The following is a 23,929-nucleotide window of genomic DNA, read 5'->3' on the forward strand; positions in this document are numbered from 1 at the left end:
AGCGCCTGCCTACGAAGTATATATCTCCCAACTGATATGTTATTCCCAGGCATGTATTTCCTATCATGATTTTCATAATAGAAGGTTGCTGCTCACAAGGAAGCTATTAAACCAAGAGTTCCAAAATGAAGAAGTTGAAATCATCCCTTCATAAATTTTACAGAATCCATCACAAGTTTGTTGACTGTTATGAAATATATGTTTCATAATTCAAAGTTGTGTTTTCTGTGTATAACATTAAATCTGCATGTAGAAAAGTCAAACTTTTGACCTAACTTTAACACATCATACATGTGTATATATAAAATATGACACAATAAAAACAGAATTCTACTGTTTATTCATTAATCTAAAACCCAGTGTTCAACAAAAACAGTAAAATGATCAGAAAATAATGTAACATGTTTACAGCACTTTTGGATGGTTTTTACATAATCACAGTTTTTACATTTTACATATAATGAATACCACAATGTATAGTTTTACATTTTATATATAATAAATACCACAATGTATAGTATTATAATGATTATATACGTAGATCCAAATATATGTCTCACTGACACCTATACTGTCCAGGTTAATGTACAAATGTAAAGTCATACTATAATGTATATTAACCAAATTACCCATATTGCACTAGAGAACATGAAAATCTATAATCTTTGCGATAGTGGATAGTTTATTTGAACTTTTGAAAATCACTACACCTTTACACCTTTAATCAAATTTCCAAGAATCCTTTTTATTATATTTAATTTTTTAATTTTTGTCTATATCTGATTTTTGTCATGTTGGCAACAAGTTCTGATCATTGATGGGGTTATTAACCAAAAAATCCCAGAAAGTATCTAACATTGTAATATTTGACTTTTACCTCATGTTTAGTAGTAGTATTGAATTTTAGTCCAATTTTCTAATTTTAATAATGGTAGAATCCATAATTAGTTGGGTTTTAATCCTAGTTGCTGCTGATGTCATCACCAATAATTCTTCAATGCAAATCACCAATACATCATTTTCTTTTAGTTTAGACAATAAAATGGCTATTACAGGGTTTATGGGATTTTTTTATTATATTTTTGTACTGATCTTGACCACCCCAAGATCTATTTTTAGAACAACAAACATGATGGTTGATTCTCAAAGAGATCTGGTGATTTTAAAATAAATCATAATAACAAAAAATTGCTTTCAGTCAAAGGTAAAAAATGACAAGCAGAGAGAGATTTCACACTTGCCCTTTAGGTCATGTGAGTTCAAACAAATTGGTTACTTTAAATAATAAAATTAATGAAAATAATGCTATTAATACAAATTTAAATTAAATAAAGAGACAGATGACATGTATTTCACGAAAGTTTAAAATTAAAGTTCAAATAGTTACAATGTATTACCCCCTTCCCTTTTTCTTAATGACTGCCCTCTTAACAATCAAGTCCAATTATTATAATCATGTGCTAAGAATATACTGCTCTTTCAATTAATTTAATGCACTGATACATTGTTTTAATCAGACTTATTCACAGAAGTAAATTTAGGCGGAGGTGGCGGCAGGCCCAGCTCCCCCTCCTTTGTTGGAAAAATTTGGTTGATTATATAGGGAAGCACTGAAGCATGACTGAAGTGGGGCTGCTCTAATGAAAATTTCTGTATCCAAGACTGATACAATCTTTTAAGAAATGAAAGTTCAATGATAAAAATTCTTTAATTGATCAAAATCATTTTTTTTCTCTCCCTTAACTGTTCACAAATAATAATTAATGATACATGATTTATAAATGCTGGCTAAAGTGCCCTTATCATGCATAGCACGTGAAGCTTAGACATCATGAGCAGACCTGAATTATTATAGAATGAAACTACCAACACTAATTCTACATAATAGTACAGATTACGTCCCTCAACTAAATTCTAACAAAACATAAAAAAAAGCATAATAAATACAATGTTAAACTAAAAATATAAATGAGAAAAGTTAACAAATTAAATAAATAAAGTAAATAGTAAAAGATATTGCGAACTAAGATACATGTAAAATATAAATACAAATCAAAGCTGTAAGAATTAAACTGTTGTGCTTAGTGTTTATTCACATTGAGAAATAGTATTTAGAAACTTTTTAAAATTTTGAAAAAAATGTAATTGAACTTTTTTCTCTGGTTCATTTTAATAGGATGCAATTTTATCCATATCAGAAAATTTCAGTTTATTATGCATACATTGGGAAAATAAGAGGGATGAATATCCCTGAGACAGCAGCCAAAGAAAAGATAACTAAAAATCCAGTTAACAATTAGTTATATTTCATCATTTGTATTCAGCATACTAGCATGTACTGAAACTGTTGATTGTAGTTTGTTATGTTTTAACTCTAAATTTTATAAATCAGTACAAATAAAAATTAAACTTTTAAATATCTACTGTAATACTGTTAAACAGATTTGTCATGACATTCATAAATTGCAATAGATGTTGATTTATTTTTTAATCTGGAGTCTCAATATTTTCATTGACAATATATTAAATTGCTTATTTTTTATTATTGATATGTCAATTTAATGTAATATTATTACTATGTACTATAATAAACTGAGCATCTATAAGAGGATATGTTTCAACTTAAAACGTATAGCTATAACAGAATTCTGACTACCAGAGCTAAAATCATAATTTATCTGAAGATATTTTTTTTAAGATAATCTAAAACACATCAGTTTTTTTCATTATGCTTTGAAGTCTTGACAAAATTATTGCATCAAAATAAATATAAACTGAACACAAAAGATATTGCAAACTTCCTATTAAACCTTAATCTCAAGCTTTGAGTTTTAACATTTACATTGAGAATTAATATACCCATTGTACAATCTAAATTTATGTATATTCACTTGAGGTATTAAATTTAACTTATGTTATATATATTTATAGAATGTTTTACAAAATTGGGGTTTGCTGATTTTTGATAAACATTAATTAAAATTATAATTTTTTATTTGTTTTTCTATATAAGATATAAGATAATTCAATCTAGAAAACGGTCTTCTTTAAAGAAAGGTTGAACAAACATGTCAAGCTATAATCAAATAAAGAAGATTAAAAACAAGTATGTGTCCTCAGTACACGAATGCCCCACTCGCACTATCATTTACCATGTTCAGTGGACCGTGAAATTGGGGTAAAAACTCTCATTTGGCATTAAAATTAGAAAGATCATATCATGGGGAAAATGTGTACTAAGTTTGAAGTCGATTGGACTTCAACTTCATCAAAAACTACCTTGACCAAAAACTTTAACCTGAAGCAGGACAGATGGACGGACGAACGGACGCACAGACCAGAAAACATAATGCCCCTCTACTATCGTAGGTGGGGCATAAAAAGAGCAAAATTTGTAACTATTTTTGAATAAAGGTCTGAAGCCCAAATTTTATCCATTATCTTTTCAAAATATTTCCTTTTTAATTTTTTATCAAAATATAGAGAATTTCTATTTCCCCCCCCCCCCTACAATTGAGACAGTTTATAACATAAATTCTAAAAAAATAAATGGTTAATGCATTGATAATATTTTATAAGATTACAAAATAAATGATTAGCTATTATTACATTATATTTGTCATGTAATGTGTAACAGTGTACTATGGATTCATTTGTTTTCATGGAAACTTGATTTTGAGGCATCAACAAATCTGGTATATAACCAAATGGTGACATATAGTTGTTAATTCATGTGTCATTTGGTCTCTTGTGGAGAGTTGTCTCATTGGCAATCAAACCACATCTTCTTATTTCTGAAAGGCTTATTAAAGAATTGAATGCTTCTTTTTGTAACTTTATTGGGGTGTAAAAGCGTTGACCGAAGTACATTTTGTATTCCACGCTTCATTTAAAACATGTGTGCACGGTCAATGCTTTTACAACCCTATGAAGTTACAAAATGAAGCATTCTATACTTATAATTACGTTTTTTAGCTAGGATCATGAAAACATGATTTACATCAAGTTTTTATTTAATTTACCATTGCAATTGGTGAACTCGTGTCATCATGAATGATAAGTTTTATTGTGTAACGCAATTGCTTACGGAATAACATGTGATGTGCAGTTAGCCAATCAGAATAACATATTATAATGAATCATACATCTAATGTAATTATATTTTGTTAAATGTTTAAAATTCATGAATATTGTTTACCAACCAAAGGAAATAAGTACCCCATGAATAATAATGAATCCACATTTTTATAGATTTATATGGAAAATAAATCTGTATCACAGTAAGCATACTATCTCTATAACAATTTTGTGACTCACTATATATATAACAAAACTTAAATGTGATTTTGGATAAAATATTATTACAAAAATATGTTCTTTTTAATATATTTCATTTTCAAACCAGTCCTAAGAGCCAATAAATTATGTCAGTGTGACTGAAAATTTGAAAAAAATAACAAGCTTGTCTATTGCAATCAAATAACAAATAATATCTTTTTACTTTTACTTTCTTCCGGCCTTCCATAAAGATATCAAATCATGTATGAAAGGGGAGCAATTTTATACAAAATTAAAACATAATTGTACAAAAGAACAAACAATACTTCTAATGTTAACTAATGCATCAAAGCCTTGATTCTTTTTTTCTTTTCTCCTCACATGATATCATCTCTGTATACAGAATACATTGTACAGTGGCTTCTATTTACCACCATATAACACTTCCATGTCTTCATAACCGTTATTTGCTTTCTGATATGAATTTCTTTGCACATCTTCATCTGTCAAATCTATTCTGTGTATGCGATTTTCTTTTGTTTTCTATTGTATCTTCTCACAACCTTTATAAATAAAAAAAAAACAAGATACATTTATATTAGTTTTAAAATTAGAACCTCTTCCTAATTTTCCTCAACAAAATTCTATATGAGTTTTCCTTTAGCCAACACAAATAACTGCTTATTGCAAGGACACATTACAAAACTAAACTCAAATCTTACCCTTTTCCAAATAATGGTGAGTTGCAACCTGCTTATTTTCTTTCATTCACTATCATGTTGGTGTTTAAAGGCAATACTTTTTTCAAAGTTACTATTTTAAGAAAAATATCAAAATAATGAAAACAATCTTGTCGTAACAACCAATGGAGATCCCATTATGATAGCCTCCACCTTGTTGCTCTAAAACTCCCTATGACTTGCTACTAACCTTAGACCTAGGAATAGAATGTCAACACACTGCTCTGGTTACCACGTAATAACAATATTGGTGGCATTCCTGTAGTTAAAACATCCAACCATGCCATATACAATCCTGCTGGACATGTGCCTTTCCTAGGCATTGGTAAAGTCCTACAGAAAATAGCAATAATTTTACACAAATAAACAAACAGCCTTTCCTAGGCATTGGTAAGGTCCTACAGAAAATAGCAATAATTTTACACAAATAAACAAACAGCCTTTCCGAGGCATTGGTAAGGTCCTGCAGAAAATAGCAATAATTTTACACAAATAAACAAACAGCCTTTCCGAGGCATTGGTAAGGTCCTGCAGAAAATAGCAATAATTTTACACAAATAAACAAACAGCCTTTCCGAGGCATTGGTAAGGTCCTGCAGAAAATAGCAAGCATTTTAAGCAATTTAATTAAAACCTTTTGCTATGCCTTAGTAAGGTCCTAAAGAAAATGACAATCATTTTACACAGATAAACAAACACCCTTTCTTGACAATGGTAAAGTCCTAAAGACAATAGCAATAATTTTACACTAACAAATAGGCATTGGTAGGGTCCTTCATCTAGGACCATTAGTTTTACACAAATAAACAAGCAAATTAATAAACTTATACATCAAACAATATGGACAGTAGGCAAAATGTAAGACCTACTATGTTTCAAGTATGCTATATTGTTATTATACAAAGACAACTAACTTACATAACTATTAAAGATGCTTCTGATGATTTGATCTTCAAAAGCTCACTCAATCTTACATTTCTCTGTGTCTGCAATTAAATTAAACAAAAACATTTAGTACTGTTTTTGTTAAAGTAATTTTTATAACATATACATTATAGATCAGTATTATATGGATGTACATTAAAACTTTTAATTGATTTGATTTTACTATGATATAATATTTTCTTAATAACTAAGTGAAACTCATTCTTAAGTTTAAATACACTTAATTTTTTTCTATTTAGAAAACAGTTGACCTCCTGAACTTGACAGTTTATTTCCTGTGTTGTTATCAGAATTAACTTTTAAAGATTTATAAATATGTAGAACATAGTCCTCATATATTGTCAAACTTGTATATTATTTTTTTAATAACAATACATTTACCTTTTCTTTTAATAAAATGACATCCTCCTCTGAAACTTTCCATGGATACTCATCTTTAGTCTCACCGTTATCCTCGTCTAACATCCAACCTTCTAACAAACTTTCAAAAGACTTCATACTGTAGAGGAAATAATAAAGGACATTAGATAACTTTTACAATTTACTTTAAACTAGAGGCTCCAAAGAGCCTGTGTGGCTCACCTTGGTCTGTGTGAATATTAAACAAAGGACACAGATGGAATTATAACAAAATTGTGTTTTTGTGATGGGGATGTGTTTGTAGATCTTACTTTCCCTTTGGGCCAGGTGAGCTAAACAAGAGGCTCTCAAGAGCCTGAATCGCTCACCTTAATTCTTTTGGTTAAATCTCTCATCAATGATTATTTTGGCTTTTCAATTTATTTAAATGTTTTTTGGATCGTCCTATTTTCTTCAAAAGCCAAAAAAAATAATCATTTTCTGCTATGTTCTATTTTAGCCATAGTAGCTACGTTTCTTGACATACAAGGAAATAAAATATAAAATTTATACTTAATACTCTGAAACTGAAATTGATACAGCAGTTTCAAAGGAGAAATTTTTTTAAAGTAAGTCAACATGATGAACAAATTGCGAAAAAAGTCCTTAAAGGGCAATAACTCCTTAAGGGGTCAATTGACAATTTTGGTCAAATTGACTTAATTGAAGATCTTACTTTGCTGAACATCATTGCTGTTTACAGTTTATTTCTATCTATAATTATATTCAAGATAATAAACAAAAACAGCAAAATTTCCTTAAAATTATCAATTCAGGGGCAGCAACCCAACACCAGGTTGTCTGATTCATCTGAAAATTTCAGGGCAGATTCATTGTAGATCTTGACCTGATAAACAATATAGCCCCAGGTCAGATTTGCTCTAAATGCTTTGGTTTTTGAGTTATAAGCCAAAAACTGCATTTGACCCCTATGTTCTATTTTTAGCAATGGCGACCATGTTTGTTGATAGATCATAACTTCGGATACAATTTACAAACTAGATACCCTAAGGAACATTCAGTTAAAGTTTGGAAGTATTTGGCCCAGTAGTTTCAGAGAAGAATTTTGTAAAAGATTTTAAAGATATACGAAAAATGGTTAAAAATTGACTATAAAGGGCAATAACTCCTAAAGGGGTCAACTGACCATTTCCGTCATTTGACTTATTTGTAAATCTTACTTTGCTGAACATTATTGCTGTTTACAGTTTATCTCTATCTATAATAATATTCAAGATAATAACCAAAAACAGCAAAATTTCCTTAAAATTATCAATTCAGGGGCAGCAACCCAACACCAGGTTGTCTGATTCATCTGAAAATTTCAGGGCAGATAGATCTTCACCTGATTAACAATATAGCCCCAGGTCAGATTTGCTCTAAATGCTTTGGTTTTTGAGTTATAAGCCAAAAACTGCATTTGACCCCTATGTTCTATTTTTAGCAATGGCGACCATGTTTGTTGATAGATCATAACTTCGGATACAATTTACAAACAAGATACCCTAAAGAACATTCAGTTAAAGTTTGAAAGTATTTTGCCCAGTAGTTTCAGAGGAGAAGATATTTGTAAAAGATTACTAAGATTTACGAAAAATGGTTAAAAATTGACTAAAAAGGGCAATAACTCCTAAAGGGGTCAACTGACCATTTCTGTCATCTTGACTTATTTGTAAATCTTACTTTGCTGAACATTATTGCTGTTTACAGTTTATCTCTTTCTATAATAATATTCAAGATAATAACCAAAAACAGCAAAATTTCCTTAAAATTATCAATTCAGGGGCAGCAACCCAACACCAGGTTGTCTGATTCATCTGAAAATTTCAGGGCAGATAGATCTTGACCTGATTAACAATATAGCCCCAGGTCAGATTTGCTCTAAATGCTTTGGTTTTTGAGTTATAAGCCAAAAACTGCATTTGACCCCTATGTTCTATTTTTAGCAATTGCGACCATGTTTGTTGATAGATCATATCTTCGGATACAATTTACAAACAAGATACCCTAAGGAACATTCAGTTAAAGTTTGAAAGTATTTTGCCCAGTAGTTTCAGAGGAGAAGATTTTTGTAAAAGATTACTAAGATTTACGAAAAATGGTTAAAAATTGACTAAAAAGGGCAATAACTCCTAAAGGGGTCAACTGACCATTTCCGTCATGTTGACTTATTTGTAAATCTTACTTTGCTGAACATTATTCCTGTTTACAGTTTATCTCTATCTATAATAATATTCAAGATAATAACCAAAAACAGCAAAATTTCCTTAAAATTACCAATTCAGGGGCAGCAACCCAACAACGGGTTGTCTGATTCATCTGAAAATTTCAGGGCAGATAGATCTTGACCTGATAAACAATATTACCCCATGTCAGATTTCCTCTAATGCTTTGGTTTTTTAGTTATAAGCCAAAAACTGCATTTGACCCCTATGTTCTATTTTTAGCAATGGCGACCATGTTTGTTGATAGATCAAAACTTTGGATACAATTTATAAATTAGATACCCTAAGGAACATTCAGTTAAAGTTTGAAAGTATTTGGCCCAGTAGTTTCAGAGGAGAAGATTCTTGAAATAGTTTACGACGACAGACGACGACGGACGCCAAGTGATGGCATAAGATCACTTGTCCCTTCGGGACAGGTGAGCTAAAAATGGAGTAAACCTGTTGTATGTAAGAGCTTTGAATGCTAAACATAATGTCCATGTAGTTAAAACATTACCGAAAATCAAACTCAGAACAAGAAAATGTTAAATTATCTTCCCCCTAAGTTTATTTTCTACCATGCAATTAAATGCAAGTTTACATTTATACTTGAGAATTTTTAGAAGGTGGAATTTCATTCAGCAAAATATGTTAATTTGAGTTCAGCTGTAGTCGAGTTGTTTAATTTTACAAAGAGAATTGAGAAAAAATGTTGAACCTACAGAACTCATGTTTTTGTGTAGAATCCAAGTTTTAATAGTTCTAACATTAATGAGATTCCCCTGGTTGTACCACAAAAGAGGTCGGATTCCAATTTTTTATTCATGTCCATGCATTCTTTAACTTACAAAAACAAACAAATTATAAAGCTGATCCGTACTAAACATCAACACATTGTAATTTGAAGTTGCTGTGAAAAATGTGATTAATAATTACTGCTAGGAAATTTTAACAGATTTACAAAACACTTGACCTTCCAAGGAACAACATTTATTTATCAAACAGGAAAATAAAATGCAATTATATGTACCTTTTTTCACTTGGTTTACGTCCTATTTCTGGCAAAACATACATCTCCTTACAGTCTATCCTGAATTTACTCAACAGTGTGGCTAGTCTGTAAATACAAATATTTTTTATATAGTATGATTTTAAACATTTCTCCTGTTTACATCCCAACACTTTTAGAAATATTTTTCTTATCTTCTCCTTTTCAAAGGTTTTCCCAAAGAAAATCTCATAAAAACCAACTTCCTAAAACAATTTTTATTCCAGAAAAAAATAAAAGTTTTTTTTCTTTAAGCATTAAATTGACAAACATTTTGTTTTATAAATTATAATTGATCTAACAGATATGAATCATAATAAAAACAATTATTAATCAATCTGTTGAAATAATAAATTATCATATATTCTATATTTAATATGAATTATTTTTCAATTTTTGTTCATATCATTTAATGAACTTGTTTTAGTCTTTTGTTTATCTATAAATAGATTGTTCATGTGAAAAATGTAAAAGACGAAAAGCTAATCTTGTATGTGTAAAACAAGTTTATTTTTAAATTAATTCCAAGATAGATATAATAATAGGTAGCCTTAAATTTCAAGGCTTAGTGATTATCTCCCTTATATTTGTATAATGAACTCACTCACTGTCTCTGTTTCCTGTCAATCTGTGTGATTATCTCCCTTATATTTGTAAAATGAACTTACTGTCTCTGTTCCCTGTCAATCTTAGTGATTATCTCCCTTATATTTGTAAAATGAACTTACTGTCTCTGTTCCCTGTCAATCTTAGTGATTATCTCCCTTATATTTGTATAATGAACTCACTTACTGTCTCTGTTCCCTGTCAATCTTAGTGATTATCTCCCTTATATTTGTAAAATGAACTGGTCCGAGAACACAATTAATTCGTAGTGCATTTCTTTTAGAACATAAATGAAAATAAAAAAAATCCCACCTGCGCTTTCTCAAAGAAACTTTTACAGTGTGTTGTACTACTTTTGGGACAAATTATATCAAAATTATAGAAAACTTCATCGCCTCTAACTCAAAATATGGACAATTTTATGTTTAGGGCGTCTTGAAATCTTTTGACAGCTTCCGAAGTGCTCATTTTCAACCTTTTTCAGCTGGACCAAATCACTACTTTCCTTTAAAATTCTGGACCCAAATTTTTTTACAGTGTAATTTTATCCCCCTACTTGCAATTTGAGGCATTAAACATGGAGAAATAAATTTGAAAGAGGTATAAAAATTAATGGCAAGTAACCCACTGTCAACACTAGGGACTATATTTGTGAACAACGAAAATCAAGGGACGACAATGGTGGTCTCGGACCTAATAGGGTATAAAGAGTTGACAAATCTTAAAAAGACTTGGTATGACTAAAGCTTAATGAATTATAACACTGCTTACAAAGTTTCATGACAATAGGATGTATATTATAGACATTAAGTAAAATTCTATACTCCTCTTTGCGTGTAAAATTTTGACGTTAAAATTGAAAAATTTCAACTATCAACATTTGGGGCTTTAAAAATTCAAACATTGCAAAAAAATACTTTTTAAATGACTTAATATATAACTTATCATGTACTGAAAGCAATAGAGTACTCATTTGATTTATAAGACTTGGCATAATTATTCAAAAGTCAAATTTATATGAGCCTGCGCCTAAAAATTGAGGTTTTTCAATGAAGGTGGGCCTTACATGAAGATGTAATATTTTCCACCAATTTTAAATTTGTGAAGCTTTTTGGTTATAAATAATCCTTACATATGTATTGAAAGTACTTTAAATGAAAAGAAAAGTTACAAATAACATATCATATTAGTTTAAAAGGGTCATGGGCCAACTAAGAGTGGAGAAAATTTAGGGTCAATTTAGGCTGTGCCACATATTTACATTAAAAAATGCATATTGAGACTATAAGGAATAAAAATTTGTGTCTTTTTTATCATTTCTATACTCATGTGACATGATACAACAAATCTGAGCACAAAAAGACTCTTGCAATTAACTTTTCTTACAAGCAGTATGGGCTGATACAAAGATTTTTGCCTTTTTAGGGAAAAACTTGCATGCTATTTATTCTCAACAGGCTTATATTTAAACCACTTGCTATCCTACAGAAGAAAAGAAAGATAGTATGTGAAATGGAACAGGTACAATAGACATTGTAAAGTGCATTTGATACAAATTTAGAGAGGTCTTCGATATGGACATCAAATTTTATGTACCAAGCTCCCCACTATTGACTTCATCCAAACAAGGCGTTAGACAAGGGTCATTTATATAACACATTTTGCACATTTTGTCTGAGATAAACTTCTTTTCTGTAGATTCAGAGTTCATAAATAAGTAAAAGAAGTAGATAAAGGCATAGAAACACAAATATTGACACATGAAAACCTGCCAGATAGAAAGTCAGGATGCCATTTATGCATCAATATTGAAAAAGTTATAAAATGCCTATTTTGACCATAAAATGCCAAAATTGGTTATTTTTGCAGAAATTCTATAAAATAAAAGTTTAAATCCTTTAGTTTCATGCTATTTGACAAGTTGACACCATCAAATAATTTAGGGAAGTTGCCAGAGTACAAATTCTATATTTACAGATTTCACCTCTTAGGTCCGAGAACACAATTAATTCGTAGTGCATTTCTTTTAGAACATAAATGAAAATAAAAAAAATCCCACCTGCGCTTTCTCAAAGAAACTTTTACAGTGTGTTGTACTACTTTTGGGACAAATTATATCAAAATTATAGAAAACTTCATCGCCTCTAACTCAAAATATGGACAATTTTATGTTTAGGGCGTCTTGAAATCTTTTGACAGCTTCCGAAGTGCTCATTTTCAACCTTTTTCAGCTGGACCAAATCACTACTTTCCTTTAAAATTCTGGACCCAAATTTTTTTACAGTGTAATTTTATCCCCCTACTTGCAATTTGAGGCATTAAACATGGAGAAATAAATTTGAAAGAGGTATAAAAATTAATGGCAAGTAACCCACTGTCAACACTAGGGACTATATTTGTGAACAACGAAAATCAAGGGACGACAATGGTGGTCTCGGACCAACTTACTGTCTCTGTTCCCTGTCAATCTTAGTGATTATCTCCCTTATATTTGTATAATGAACTCACTCACTGTCTCTGTTTCCTGTCAATCTGTGTGATTATCTCCCATATATTTGTAAAATGAACTTACTGTCTCTGTTCCCTGTCAATCTTAGTGATTATCTCCCTTATATTTGTAAAATGAACTTACTGTCTCTGTTCCCTGTCAATCTTAGTGATTATCTCCCTTATATTTGTAAAATGAACTTACTGTCTCTGTTCCCTGTCAATTTCTCCTCTCTTTGTTCCTGCTGTAAATATTCTCAGCTTACAGTTGCTCCATTGACTCTGGGTAGTCAGAATGTAGGGTAACAGTAATGTCAGACCTGGGGGAAAACAGTTGATTTTCAGTTATAACATTGGCATTGTGTGGTAAGAACTGTATCATTAATATCACATCTGAGAAAAAACAGAAATCAATCTATTTTTATATTCTTTTCAATTAAATGAATGATAAATGTTAAGTCCCTCAAAATGGTACTTATAGCTTTAGTGTAAAACTATAAAGTAAAGACAAAGCTGATTTTTTTTTTATCTTTGTCTTAACTAAGCAGATTCACTAAAAGAGCATACCTCCATCATCAAACAGCCACCAGACATCAATGGTTCCTTTCCTCATCTTCTTCCCCCCAAACCTCTCAGACAGCTGATCTAGAGGAGAGGCTGAGTCGTCCTTCTCCATGTCTCTATTAGGTGTAGAAGCATGAGTCTCATTCTCTCCATTGGTGGAGGCTGTACTGTAACGACGTAACATGGTGGGGGATCCCTCAGGAATGTTCAGAGTCTGTTCTCTTTCTGGATCACTTTCATCCTCATCTTCTTCATCTAAAAAAGAGAAAGAGAAAAAAAGGTCAATATTAGTAATGTGCCTCAAATTCAGGTACTCAAATATTTATCAATTATGGACTTTTGATGAGGAGGTCAATGCATTATATATGGACCTGTTTGGATTATATTGACGAGAAAGAAGACATTGGTTAATTATAATCAAACAGGTTCATTTATAAAATATTATATGTAACTGAGCTTAAGTCCTTAATTCATATACAACATATGTAAATAGTGTGAGATTGAGAATTGTAGTGACTCGATGTTACTGTATTTACAATATGAAATATATAATGCTATCAAAAAATATCTGTGCATCGATATTGGACTTTGTAGATAAACTAACAAAAAGTCAATCAGTTATAAGACCTGCTTTACAGGTCAAAATAAAGATATATCTAATGATTGCCATGAGACAACAATTCATGAGAGACCAAATAAGAAAGATGTAAACAACAACTGGTTGGCATGAAAAAATATGTGACAATTCCAAAATAGAAAACAAAGGGTCTTATTACCATTTAGGTTGACTTCTTCCTCTTGTTCCTGCTTTGTACAATCACCACTTTCATCAACAAGAAATCCTTCCTTTACTCTCAGTATAGCCACTCCCATCTGCAGGTCAAAAGCATCACTGAAGAAACACAAAACATTGTTGTATTTAATTTTTAACAGACAAGTAAATTAAGTTTAAAAGACAATCTCTATTAATTCATTTTGTCTGCTTATATTAATTTTATATATCTGTGTTCAAAGAATTTATAGTTATTACATTGTTTGCATTCATCCATAAATCCATAAATAAAAGGAAATAAATGACTCAGCAGTTATAACAAGCAATTATGAAAAAACAAGTGAAACTGCGAACTACTGCTCACTGATGATACCACCGCCGCAAGTGGATAATATAAATAGTGTAAAAATATGCAAGTGTTCGGTAAACAGGAAGTTGTCAAGTGATCAATCTGAAAACGCATCACACGATATAGGTGACTTATATAAATCCTGAAACCAAATTTCAGAAATCCTTGTATTGTAGTTCCTGAGAAAAGTGTGACAAAAATTTTCAACTTGGCTATCATGTGTAAAATCAAACAAGTGTTCGGTAAACAGGAAGTTGTCAAGTGATGAATCTGAAAACGCATCACACGGTATAGCTGACTTATATAAATCCTGAAACCAAATTTCAGAAATCCTCGTATTGTAGTTCCTGAGAAAAGTGTGACGAAAATTTTCAACTTGGCTATCATGTGTAAAATCATACAAGTGTTCGGTAAACAGGAAATCTTCAAGTGATCAATCTGAAAATGCATCACACGGTATAGCTGACTTAGATAAACCCTGAAACCAAATTTCAGAAATCCTTGTATTGTAGTTCCTGAGAAAAATGCGACGAAAAATATTCATGGGACGGACTGACTGACGGATGGACTGACGGACAATCAGAGGTAAAACAGTATACCCCCCCTTTTTTAAAGCGGGGTGTATAATAAACTTAATCAGTCAACCTACTGAAACACATTAAAGTATTCCTCCACTTGACTCTGGTCTTCCTTTGTCCTCCAGCCAGACATGAATCCCATCATTACAACGTTAGGTCTCAGTTTACCAACTCCTGTGTTCTGAAAATATATTAATAATAAGTTACATAATAAATAAAGATGGTGTAAGATAATTTTGAAGTATTTCTTAAAATCCCACCATCCCATGAACATAGGCCACCATAATTATTTAATTAAGCTTATAAATGTTCTACACACAAACCACCAATAGTAATTAATATACAATGTCTTCAAAGGCTGACAGATATCTTTTAAAAAAAAACACCCCTAAACATGTACCTGTTGATGTCTGTAAAAACAAAATTCCTTTACCCTTTTGCCGATGAGTCCCGGTTTAACGGGATTCACGCTTCAGACAGCTAACAATGAGTCCTGTTTTACCGGGATCGAAATACCTCTTTTATATTTCGCGCTCAAAACAGTGCAAACATGAGTTATCTTTCTTTGATGAATACCCGGATGAAAGTGTAAACATGGCGCTTCCATTTGTTGAAAACCGTGTCAAAATCAGAGGAAACTTACGGAATTTACGAGAATTTGAAATGAGGGAACATTGTTTTTGAAAGAATATGGAAGAATTGAAGACAAACTAGTATACTTTTTGACATAAAATGTCGTTGGATGTACAAAACACTTGGAATGGACATCATTCAGTGTCAGGAATTTATACGGCCTCCTAAAATTTTTCAAAATTTTGCCGGTTTAGGATTAAAAAATTCACGATTTGGGGTCAAAGAACTGAATTTTGAGAATTTCACCTAGATAATGCCGAAAATTAAAAAATTTAAATATTTTATGAAGAAAAAATTATCACAACATGAACAAAACTGTGAACATTGTGTTAGTGAAAGAAATAAATACAGAAATAACTACAAACAAGTTTTTATTGACATTTATTATGAAGATCTACCGCTTGAGTAATAGTAGCCAGGGAAGCCATCGTCCTCAGAGTAGCTTCTGTCTGGGCAGCAATCGGTGAAAGGGTTAAGTCATAAGATATTTAAAGAAGACTGTTTTCTGCATAGTAAGAAACACACAACTTCTTCATAAAATTCTAAATTTTGTATTTCAAAGCCATTAATGCTAACTCGCCTATATAAAACATAAAAAAAAATGCATACACTGAATTGTCTGGTTTGCTAAACTGATCATTGATTTTATGTTCCAAGATAAAGGTTTTACTACAAGTATCACATAAATATTTAAATATCTTTTATAATGAGGTCAAGGACAGATAGCCCTATCAGACGGGCATGTACACCTTATAAAATCTGTCTTTCTACTCACTAGCATAAGAGCCTGGACCCCTGTCCTGAAATTCTCCGCTGATGTTGCACTGTAAAATGCCCTTATCTTTTTCTTATTCAGCCATCTGTTAACTTCCCATGATTTGTATCTGTTTATCAACTTCACATTCTCATGGAAATCACCCTGAGAACAAAAATACAAAACATATATTAGGGTTTCTCAAAAATTCAAACGGTGTATAACTGTATTGCCTTTTAATCCAATGACCTTCTGTAGTATTTTCCATTCCACATTATAGTTGCTTGATCAGCACTCTTACAAGTTACTGCTGGTTAATTTCATGATTTGTTCACACAGGTATTTGTGTTGTCTAAAGAACAATTACCGGTATCACATTTCTATTTTTTACTTTCAATGAAAAACATTTTACTCTTCTGACAATTTTTTAGAATGAATGCTGTAAATTCAGAAATATTGTGAGGTTTTTATTAATGCAAATAATGTGACTATGTAAGTATCACAATAATAAGAACTTGTATTCTGATATTTTATATAAAATATATCTGTATGTAAATTTCAATGACAGCGGAATAATAATCTGCATTTTCGACCATTCTTCAAAGATCTCAATAATAAATGCACGCAATCATTTTGGAATTTACAGTATATATGACAGTTTTGGTGAATCCTTCAGTTTAATTTCATTTAAAGTGACTACATTTATAAAGTATGCCTTGTTCATTATGTACCAATATTTTTTTTTAAATGTGTCCCTGTAACAGATAAGATATAAATGATGCTCACTATAATAACATGGCCACACATCATTAAGCTGACTTTCTTTGATAGTGACCATACAAAGTCCACTAATGCAGGTCTAGACTTTGGTAGTCCTGTCAATACTAAAATCTGAGGTCTGAAAAACAAACATTAATATACTAATTTAAATTCATAAATCCTAGATATATTGACACTGAACTTGTTCTGTGTATTTTCAAGACTACACATTAGTTACCGCTATAACAGATATGTTGGTAAATATTACTCATCCTTTTGAATACCACAAGATATGATTAATTGTTTGTTGATAATAAAATGGTATAGGAAACTGGAGATTGTGGACAGAACTCAGGATAGAAAACTGGAAATACTAGAGATTTAAAATTCTGTCAGAAGCAGGGTTCTTACTCACAACCTCAAGGCTAGAAGGCTAGAGAACAGAAACGAAAAAAATAGCAATTTCTATGTGCACAAAGGGGCACAACTCATGCTCAGTAAACGTTATGCCACCAAATTCATAAAAGAATCTGTGTTTTGTTGTAATATGCATTCTGTATAAAGTTAATATTATTGGTTGAGGCAAGTTAAAGTTAGAGAAAAGAAACAAATCAGTTATGTTTATATATTTATCTTTTATAAAAATTGGATGAGGCAAGCTGTAAGAGAACGATGATAATCAATTTTGGGAACATTCAGGATTGACAGATGGACAAACATGGATAACAACAAATGCCCTCTCACTAAGATTGGGGGTATCAAAAAAACATTGCACTTTAATAGTATTGAACATTATCAACAATCTTCCCTCTGGATTTACTGTGAACATTCTAACCTGAAGTTTTTAATGTGATCCTCCACCTGAATTAGCTTTAATGTTGATTGTAAAGCAGTTCTATATACATGGGCTTGTGTGGAGGAACCCCAGTTTACATCTGAAAATAAAATAATTTAATATGTATTTACATGAGAAGCTCTGCTAGGCTGTACAGAAAGGCACTGTTACAATATTATATTATAGATGGTTGAATTAATTCTAGTAGGTGTTTATCGAAATATTGAAAATTGGAAATAATATGTTTCAAGTCTTGTAAGACAACTGATTTATGATATGCATGCCATTGAAATTAATCAGGCTATGCTGGTAATAACATTATCACTTACTATTTGAAATATGACTCTGACTTTAAGCTTTGTTTAAAAATTATTAAGTCCATGATTATTTACATATTGGATTATCAAATTGGATTCTTACAAAACCAAACACTTAGACACAAATGTTCATACATTTTAAATCACAGTCTTTCTGTTATCACCTACCTGGCTTGATATAATGTACATATACAAACAAAGCTACAACGACAGCAAAGGTAACCAGAGCTGTCCACCAATTAATTATAAACATCACAGTTGTACAAAGTAAGGCACCCAACAAACTTATCCACATAGAGTAGTAACGGAAAGCAGGACGCCATCCTGTTAAGGTAATACAGGTAAATCATGTTAAAATTAATCACACACACACATTAATATATACACAATTAGGTTAAACTAAGTCACACACACACACATTAATATCTATATTTCTAATGCAATTTGTTTGTAATAGCAATTTTGAATAGACAACATCATAATTTTCGAGGGGTTAAATCCATTGTATTAACTGACCAACTATAAAAGCCTCAATTTGGTATCCCAGAATTCAATGGTATTGTAATACATGTATCTTCAAAAATAAACAAAATAATCAATTGCTTCACCAGTAAACCTCCTTTTTATCAATTATATGTCTGATGCAAACATGTATCAATAATTAATATAAATGCATGGTGTTCATGTTTGAAGCCGGAAGCATTCCTATAATATCATGATATTTAGTCACCCAAGACAAGATCACAATTCACTTTGTTTTACACCCAAATTATAACTTGAATGGAAAACCAAGTTCATTTTGCATTTGAATAGAGATAAATATATTGTATTCTAAACTTGGCACACTTAAAACTTGGTTTTACTTGCTGCAAATATCTGTTTTCCTTGCTCCAATACACATATATAGGTTTTACTTATTTTCCATCAGTAAAACCTAATTAATATAGGCAAGGTTTAAAATAAAATGTAGGTTTACTCTATTTGCATCAGTAAAACCTAATTAACATAGGCAAGGTTTTACTTAATTTCTATCAGTAAAACCTAACTAACATAGGCAAGGTTTAAAATAAAATGTAGTTATCTCCTAAAGATAAGTTGTTTAAAGATCACATCAATGAATAAAAATAAATTCAAAACAGTTTATCTGTCAAACTGATTCAACAGCTGAGCAGGATTAAACAATTGCAAGCCACATTTAAGTTATAACACTTTTTTTTAAAACGCGGGGTCCATGTACTAAAGTTAAACAGTTTAAATCATAAAAACACTTGAAAAATTAATCTTTTCCCAATATGTCACAGTTTGGCGTTGCAAAAAATAATGTTTTATGTGAGCAACGTCATTACCTCCCCTGTAACTGTATTGTATGCCCTTAATGTCAAGTTGTCAAGTTTTTACATGTTTTTAGTATATGCAAACTTTTAAACTCAATTCCACATTTTTGTAAATTGTTAGACACATGTATATGATAATCACTACTATAAACCATTAAGGATGTCTGCTTGTCATGTTTTGGAATTTTTGTCAGATTTTCAGAATCCTCTGGTTTTATCCTTAAAAAAAATCCCCATGAACCCCCATTTATCTTTTTATAAATCTTTTACATGTATTATTATAAGTCATTTGTAAAAGTCTTATAATTTTTTTTTAATTTCTTAATAGTATTTGAGAACTTTAACTGGTCAATGATAAAGCTATGAAAAATCAAGAGAGAACATTTTCCCACCAAAATTCCAATGACTAATATCTCAAAACAATCACTTTTGACTCCTATATTATTTTTGCTTTTTTGATTCCTAAATTTATTCCCTATCAATACATACTAGTTTTATGAAAAGTTATTTATTTTGAAACTGAGCAGCGAACATCCTTAAAAAGCAAATATGTTGAGTAACTGACCTGGAGATCTGGCTAAAGATGCATCAAACACAGCGTAATTAATAAGAGTGTAAGCCATTAAGAAAAAGTTGGATATAATCGGAGCTATAGCATTCAAATCACCTGAAACATAAAACAATAATTAATTTAGATATAATGGGAGCTAAAATATAGGCTTGTTTGAGACTTATTTTATTGAGTAATATAATAAAATACATTAGCTGTTACAACTGATATTGTGGTGAAAAGTTATTGTAGGAATGCTTATAAATATATTAGGTCAGCAAGCAAGATGATGGTCAGTTTGGGAAACATTCCCTTTCTCATTGGTGCTTAACTAACAATATTCATATACCTCCTTTTGACATTCAAAAGGGGAGATAATACAGGTGACATAAACCATACTGGGTTCAATTACATTTGAATGTAATTAATTAAATTACACATTACATTGCAAAAATGAATAAATACATTAATTACCATTACAGTTTTTAAAATGTAAATAATTAAATTACACATTACATTTATCACAATATTATTAAACAATATGTCCTGAACAATATTTATATAAAATTGAGAATGGAAATGGGGAATGTGTCAAAGAGACAACAACCCGACCATAGAAAAAACAACAGCAGAAGGTGACCAACAGGTCTTCAATGTAGCAAGAAATTCCTGCATCCTTCAACTGGCCCCTAAACAAATATATACTAGTTCAGTGATAATGAAAGCCATACTTATTTCCATATAGCATGTGTAAAATATTCACAACAGCTTTCAACACAGTTTAAGCATTGCATTTGATCTTCATAAGTTATGCAAATGTTTTGCTACTAAGCCTGCATCTCTATGGTCGAAACCAATAGCGAGTTATAGCAAATGGTCTTTCGACAGGAGCTGATATGGCAGGTATTGCTAGTGGCTTTCTGGCTTTTGTTGAAAGAAGAGGAATTTGTTGTTATTAACTTGTTTTCATCACTTACCTATACAAACAAATGCTACCCCTATAAAATATGCTAATATATAGGCTCGTCTGGGATTATCACTCACACCATATCCTTTAGCAAAGAAATCTATCTTTGGAAATATCTTATCTTTACATACAGCCTACAAAACCAACATGTGATAATTATATAAGTATTACTTTTTGGTAATTCAGAAGTAAGAAATCAGAAACAATGGATAAGATTATAATAAAAGACAATCCACTAGTCTAGGACAATGCTAAATGTAGCTAAAATGTAGCTAAACAGCCTCCCCTTTTTTTAACTGTGTATAGTCATTTATTTTGTGTTGATATTGTATTATCTCTTGATTGTTTTTGTAGTTTGTTTCTGCCTCATATATATATATATGTATATTCACTCATGTTTTCTTTCTTTTCATCATCAATTTATCAAATGAAATCATGTGTCTGGTTATATGACACTCCATAATGATTGGAACTTATAACAGCAGCTGTGTTGATTGTAATTAGACCATACTTTTACCAGTACAGAGATCATCAACGAGAGGAGGATGAGTGGATTAGGTTTGTGGCAAAACAAATTTCCTATTTCACTTGAAAATAAACTCATTTCCCTGAATGAAATCTTGTACTTTACCATTAATTGTAGCCATGATTTCAATCATTGTATATTCATTTGGGATTAATCATGCAATATTTCAGAAGCATATAAAATTTTAAAGCACTTCAAATTATTATTGCTTAAATTTTAACATGGTGATTTTTTTAACTTTGAATTCTAACCATACTGATAGTTATCACATAAATTCTAACATGGTCAACACTTGACTTTTGAATTCTAACCATACAGATTATTTGAGAAGCATACAATAGATTTAAAGCTTTCACTTTGATTGTTAAGATCCTAACATAATGACATTCTAAACAGACAATTAATTGTGGCTCAGTAAACATGCTTGAATAATTATCTTAATTTCACTTTTTAAAGTTAAACTGCGTTTTAAATATATGTCAAGGTAAAACCACTCACTAAGATTAAAGAACTTCAAAAATAGCTTTTGTTAAATCTTGAAATTTGTGAAAAAAGGCAGTAGATAGTTGTTGACTACTGTAATTTAGAGTAAAAAATTATTTCAATTTTTTTATTAATGCAAATAAATGTGACTGGGTGAGGACTACAAAACTAACAACTGGCATTGTGATATCTGTAACATATATCAGAATGTAAATTTTCCTTAAATTGTAATAAATAATCTTACATAATTGTTCATTCTTCAAAAAATAATAATAATGCACACATTAATTTTCTGAATTCATAGTAATTTGAGAAAGAAAGGGAAGTAACTGAGCAAACCTGGAAGACTTTAGGAGCAGATACAAGACTGGCTAATGCTGAAGACAGAGTTGCTGAGAATATACCAATGGTGATCAGAGGTCCAAACCCTGACACCTTTTCCATTGCCTGCAATACACAACACACATTAAAATATATTATACTATATATTTATATATCTTTTATCATATAGCTAAATCAATGTATTTATTACAACACTGCAGTAGCATATATAAGAGTTTAAAGGTTAAAGAGTCAATTTATTCCCATATTGATTTGATAAAAAAAAATTGTAAATAAGGTTAAACACAGGTAAAATCCAGCTAAAACTGGATACTGTAAATTCAGAAATGATTGCGTGCATTTATTATTGTGATATTGTCATTTAAGACTTTAATGCGTTTTTAATTTTTACGATTTTGAGAAAAATCCTGTTAAATTCATATGAAATATTTCAAAATGTGAGTTTAAATTATTGCGTTTACAACTCAGTCGCATTTTCGCAATAATAAAAACCTTGCATTAATTTCTGAATTTACAGTATTCTAAAGCAATTTTTAACACAAATGTCCTCATTTTCTACACAATGGTACTATGTGTTGAATGGGTTTTTCTTACCCATATGGATCACCCCTGATTTTTGTTTTAACCTTATGAGTTTATATTTAAACTAGTTATAACTCAAAATTTAACGGTGTTTTGTGGTATACGTAATATGCATTGTGTATAAGTTTCATAGCATTTGGTTGAGTCAAACCAACTTTGCGATGTGTGGACGTACAAGGGTAAAACGTAATGCCCCCTTCGCTATGATGGGTTCATAAAAGTATGACCATAATTGTCACATCTACTGGCACTATGATGTGAAGGAAATAGAGAAAGTTTGAGGGTCAAGCTTATATTGATATAGAATCTTGCATTTATAACTTTACAAGTAGTGCAATTTCTAAATTTATTAAACTTTTGTAAAGATTGTTGATAAAGCTTACAACACAATTGCAATTTGAACAGGATATTAAATTCCTTTATATATAATGTGAATCAATATTTCAATTCTACAAGGCACCAGAGGCACCTAATATGAAAGAAATTCAATGATTGTTCAAATTTTCTAAAAATTATATTTCAGTACGAAAAAACATTTGAGTTTTTTTTCAATCTAGATTTTAAGGTCTTGACAATAAAATTCTGTGTTGAACAATTCTAAATGGCATTTCTTATAAAGTTTTCTAATAAATTTTCCATTAATGTTTTCCTTATGTTGGTTGTGCATTCATGCACGTCAACACAAATTACTTTGTAAAGAATTGTCAATTTGAAGACATAATCTTCCCAACTTGACATTGACAAATCAATTTCTCACTAGCTTCTTCATGTAATTGATGAATTCAAATCACAATAAAATGGAATATTTCAAATAACCCAAGTGATTTTTTCCCTTTAATACCAATTTGTAATAAACCATAAAATAAAATCCAAA

General features: G+C 30.6%; 1 protein-coding gene across 2 annotated transcripts in view; it reads right to left on the reverse strand.

Moving 5' to 3' along the window:
• Window positions 1-322: 322 nt before the first annotated feature.
• LOC134715712 (solute carrier family 12 member 2-like) overlaps window positions 323-23,929 on the reverse strand; it is a 53,853-nt gene continuing 30,246 nt past the window's right edge. For both annotated transcript variants that reach the window (XM_063578073.1, XM_063578072.1), the window contains 16 exons: window positions 22,471-22,578; window positions 21,133-21,256; window positions 20,171-20,272; window positions 18,440-18,595; window positions 17,955-18,054; window positions 17,147-17,258; window positions 16,382-16,525; window positions 15,045-15,154; window positions 14,051-14,166; window positions 13,278-13,529; window positions 12,916-13,030; window positions 9,600-9,686; window positions 6,345-6,462; window positions 5,937-6,004; window positions 5,209-5,351; window positions 323-4,841 (listed from right to left, as the gene is read on the reverse strand). In XM_063578073.1, coding sequence (XP_063434143.1) covers window positions 5,216-5,351; window positions 5,937-6,004; window positions 6,345-6,462; window positions 9,600-9,686; window positions 12,916-13,030; window positions 13,278-13,529; window positions 14,051-14,166; window positions 15,045-15,154; window positions 16,382-16,525; window positions 17,147-17,258; window positions 17,955-18,054; window positions 18,440-18,595; window positions 20,171-20,272; window positions 21,133-21,256; window positions 22,471-22,578 — 1,848 coding nt within the window. In that variant the 3' untranslated portion in view covers window positions 323-4,841; window positions 5,209-5,215. The remainder of the gene's footprint in view (window positions 4,842-5,208; window positions 5,352-5,936; window positions 6,005-6,344; window positions 6,463-9,599; window positions 9,687-12,915; window positions 13,031-13,277; window positions 13,530-14,050; window positions 14,167-15,044; window positions 15,155-16,381; window positions 16,526-17,146; window positions 17,259-17,954; window positions 18,055-18,439; window positions 18,596-20,170; window positions 20,273-21,132; window positions 21,257-22,470; window positions 22,579-23,929) is intronic.

This window comes from Mytilus trossulus, chromosome 4, assembly GCF_036588685.1.
Source record: "Mytilus trossulus isolate FHL-02 chromosome 4, PNRI_Mtr1.1.1.hap1, whole genome shotgun sequence".
NCBI classification, from domain to species: Eukaryota; Metazoa; Mollusca; class Bivalvia; order Mytilida; family Mytilidae; genus Mytilus; species Mytilus trossulus.